The sequence below is a fragment of the Loa loa genome, assembly GCF_000183805.2.
Source record: "Loa loa unplaced genomic scaffold supercont3.959, whole genome shotgun sequence".
In the NCBI taxonomy this organism is placed as follows: domain Eukaryota; kingdom Metazoa; phylum Nematoda; class Chromadorea; order Rhabditida; family Onchocercidae; genus Loa; species Loa loa.
The window spans coordinates 1-4356 of record NW_018109139.1 but is presented as its reverse complement, the minus strand read 5'-3'; the positions used below and the strand labels follow the sequence as shown (position 1 = coordinate 4356).

At 35.7% G+C, this 4356-nt stretch overlaps 2 protein-coding genes across 2 annotated transcripts; one reads left to right on the top strand and one right to left on the bottom strand.

Annotated features, from left to right (window-relative positions):
• Positions 1-320: 320 nt before the first annotated feature.
• LOAG_19025 (zinc finger protein) lies at positions 321-2807 on the top strand (the record flags this gene model as incomplete). Its single annotated transcript, XM_020451682.1, has 4 exons — positions 321-587; positions 761-1012; positions 2075-2266; positions 2471-2807. Coding segments are annotated over 4 exons (965 nt in total), but the record flags the coding sequence as incomplete, so codon positions are not given.
• Positions 2808-3561: 754 nt separating this feature from the next.
• Positions 3562-4201, bottom strand: LOAG_12782 (hypothetical protein; the record flags this gene model as incomplete). The annotated part of the gene is made up of 2 exons (XM_003148294.1): positions 3562-3806; positions 4012-4201. 2 exons carry the CDS (start codon positions 4199-4201, stop codon positions 3562-3564), a joined length of 435 nt encoding a protein of 144 aa, XP_003148342.1.
• Between the last annotated feature and the right edge of the window lie 155 nt (positions 4202-4356).

Below are 4356 nucleotides of genomic sequence, written 5' to 3'. Positions count from 1 at the left end.
TCAGAATATTCCAGGTGACTTCCATTGGGTATTATTAGGCAATAAGAATGAGAATATGAAAACGAAAACGGATTTCGTAGTATCGCAATCAGTTATTTTGCGATTATAGGTAACATTAACACTAATATTTTCATTCGAAACATGTGCAAAAACGAGCGAACAGAATTTTGTGATCTAAGTTAATCAAAATGCGATGTGACAAGTTTATTTCATGGCACTGATATTTTCATCATTATTTTTCAAATTGAGTCAAATAATTACTAAATAAAGCAATAGAAGAAGTAGATATAAACACAAATATCACAACAGTTGTTTTCCAGATGTGAAAAAGCACAAATATCCAGATGTCAACTGCAATGAGACTACATGGGACAACCAATGTTTAGAACATCGCCAAAAACACAGCGAACCATCACCTATTCATCACAAGCAGCCCGGCAGTGGAAAAGAAATCCGCAATCATGCATCATCATTTTCTGCCCAAAGGGAAGTGGATCAACCTAAATTTATATGCGAAAAGTGTGGTTCTTCCTTCAACCACATGAGTTCACTGCTTAGACACAAGAAACAAAGGTGCAGAGCTTCTCGTGAGTTTTGCGCGAGTTTCACTCTATGTCAACATTATTTCGGAATTCAAGTTAGTCGAAATGTAGTTAGACAGGCTCAATCAACGATGCTGACACAGTCATTTTTCGAATTATATTCGTTAATTAACATATAAAATGGATTTGTAAACACAAACGGCATATCAGTTTTTCAGATGGGCAAAAATATGAATGTCGTTATTGTAACGCGACTATGCTGATATATAAGGAATATTTAGAACATCTTAAAAGGCACGAGAAATATCGCTGCACTTATCCCGAATGTGGAAGGGAATTCCACTCCTCAGTGGGATTTCGACAGCATTACGGAATCCATCAACCTAAACTTCTCTGTGAAAATTGCGGCAAATTCATTTCTCTTACGTCTGGACTGCAAAATCACAAGAGAAAATACCACGGAGTTAGAGGTTAGCTTCGCTTGATTTATATTTAGCAAAAGATCTTTTCAGCATGTTAACGAGAAAATGTTTGTTCACAAAACACTTATGAGAGTGAAGTGGCAATTCAAAATTTCTATGCTCACTGCAACATTTTTCTGACCTCAATAGATAGCTGCTTGTCATTTATCGCTTGGTGTTTGGCAGTTACTGATGTGGTAATGAAAGGAGTGACGGAATTCAAGCAATTAGCATCCTTACAGCCCGATGAATTTAAAATGCGTTGACAATGGTGAGAATAATGTCATCAATGATGTATCAGAAAAACTGAAAAATGGAATTAGGATTTTGAACATTCCATTGTATTCTTTTCCACGTTTTTTTTCATGGGATTTTTAACTCAAGAGAAGAATGACAGAAGTGTGGGAAAAAAGTACGTTATTCGTTCTATGAAACCAAACGGCCATCAACCGCTCACTTCGTTTGACTGAATAAGGTGATATTTAAGAAACGTTCATTCTAGCCCCAACGTAAGGAGATCCACAAGTCGGAGCATATTTTGGTAGACACATGAAACCATCTCGGATTATGTCAACAAGATCATTAGGACAATGAGTGCTCCTCAGAAAACTTTAACATCCGCGACAACTTGGATTTAACACTTATTGCCTCAGAGACGAATATATATAAAATAAATCGGGAATTACTAATGGGCAACTACCGGGAGCAAGTAGTAAAGAATTATATAATGTTATATCTTTTTAATACGTCCAGTTTAGTACCTTCATTCAATTGGATGAAGTCGAAAGTGCAGGCAGTAATTAATCTAGGATCAAAACTGTCCTCTCTTACACTAAAAAATTCACAACCATCCGTTGAACGACATTCCATCAGATGTAACATAATGATTCTGTCACAGATATATGCAAAAAAGTGAATGTTTTCGCGTATTCTAAATTAATTAGAATATGAAGCTTGTTTTGTTGGCTCTGATATCTTCATGATCAGTTTCCAAATTGAATCAATTATTTACCAAATGAAGTGATAAAAAGGCTAGTTTCAAATACAAATGTCACAACAGTTGTTTTTCAGATATGAAAATGTATGAGTGTCCACATCCCGATTGTAATGCGACCATGCGTGGCAAAAGGGAATATGACGAACATTTCAAAACGCACCCTAAACCATTTCGCTATCAATGCAAACATCCCGATTGTGGAAAAGAGTTTCACCAATCATCATTATTTTTCCAGCACAAGAAATTCTGTCAGCACAAATCTAAGAGTAAAAACTTCAGTTTTAAGCAATCACTGAGAAGACAAAATAAATATTCCGTTGAACATCACAGTTTTGCAAATTCAGCAGGGTTTTTAGCATTTATTTATCTACCTCTAATGAAATCCCGTGAAAATATGTTACGAAATATCTGTGACCGTGAGTCACTTCCTTTGGCACAATACAGTGACATCTAAGAAATTTTCATTCTAGGCCAAACGGAAGATAATCCGCAGTTGGGACATACTTTGGCAGACACACGAAATCATCACATTGCCGGTCAAAGTTCAGTGGGCCAACAAGATCGCTCAAGTAACGAATATCCCTTAGAAAAGTTCAACATCATCGACGACCTAGATGGTAGCATCTTCGACGATCTTAACATCCCCGACGATGTTGTTGTTGAGATCGAAGATATTAACATCGACGATAGTGACATCTTCGATGGTGTTGTTTTTAATGAATGAATGAATGCTCGCCCATATATTGCGTATTATTTATTTGTCATTCCAAAATATTTCGAAAGTGAAAAAAAAAATGGAAAAGCAGCTAACAATGGTTAGCAATGCTAACAACTTGTTGTTTTTGAGATTTTTTTTAGGCTGCTGATCACATCAATATTTGTTGAATCATGAAATATATGTCCGCATATTTCTTCACTATCGGTACTCCCACAAATTTGATTTACCGGCTTAATTGCTAGCAATGATAAGGTAGTTTAGCACCCAAAATTTACTTAAATGCGTTAATACCCACATATTCACAATAGTGTCACAACAATACATCGAAACTTACCAATCAACACAAAAAATACCTCTAAAATAAACAAGTCAAACAATGGAAAATAAAATGCTGTCACAATTGAAGCATTTAAACTACAGAAGATATGTGCTCGAAAATCTACAATTTAATGTTATTTTAAAACAAAATCCCATTAACATATCTGTCTAATCGACGATCAAATTTAGTTATGCAGGTGTTAATCAGTTAGCGCAAATGAAAACCTGAGGATAAAACTTGTCATCCAGGTGTATCAACCGGAATAAAACGGAAATTTTACAAAATGATTCTGAGATGATAAAACTTGGCATAATATTTTTGGTTTAAAATTCTGTATCATTTGCTGCTTTTCGTCAAGTCTTTCAGTACTGCAGTACTTAGCGTTTTAATTATTTATAATGGCATGAAATCGTTCTGAAATAGACACTACAGTTTTGAAATTTCTGAAATTTATGGTGATTAACATCTTTTATATTTTCTACGGTTCGATCGCGTTCTCATGCTTCTTATACTTCTTAGGCAATCTAATGGTTTCGTGTGAAGATGTTACCATCGTCCATGTTAATATTTTCGACGTTAACAACAACATCGCCGGGGATGTTAGGACCGTCGAAGATGCTACCATCGGCGTCATCGAAGACGTTCAACCTTACTAATGGACACTCGTCACTTGAGCGATCTTGTTGACCCACTGAACTTTGACCGGCAATGTGATGATTTCGTGTGTCTGCCAAAGAATGTTTCAACTGCGGGTTATCTTCCGTTTGGCCTAGAATGAACATTTCTTAGATGTCACTGTATTGTGCCAAAGGAAGTGACTCACGGTCACAGATATTTCGTAACATATTTTCACGGGATTTCATTAGAGGTAGATAAATAAATGCTAAAAACCCTGCTGAATTTGCAAAACTGTGATGTTCTACGGGAATATTTATTTTGTCTTCTCAGTGATTGCTTAAAACTGAAGTTTTTACTCTTAGATTTGTGCTGACAGAATTTCTTGTGCTGGAAAAATAATGATGATTGGTGAAACTCTTTTCCACAATCGGGATGTTTGCATTGATAGCGAAATGGTTTAGGGTACGTTTTGAAATGTTCGTCATATTCCCTTTTGCCACGCATGGTCGCATTACAGTCAACATGTGGACACTCATGCATTTTCATATCTGAAAAACAACTGTTGTGACATTTGATTTGAACTGCCTTTTCTACCACTTTCATTTTAGTAAATAATTGATTCAATTTGGAGACTGATTATGAAGATATCAGAGCCAAACAAAACAAGTCTTACATATTCTAATTGATTTAGATAGAATACG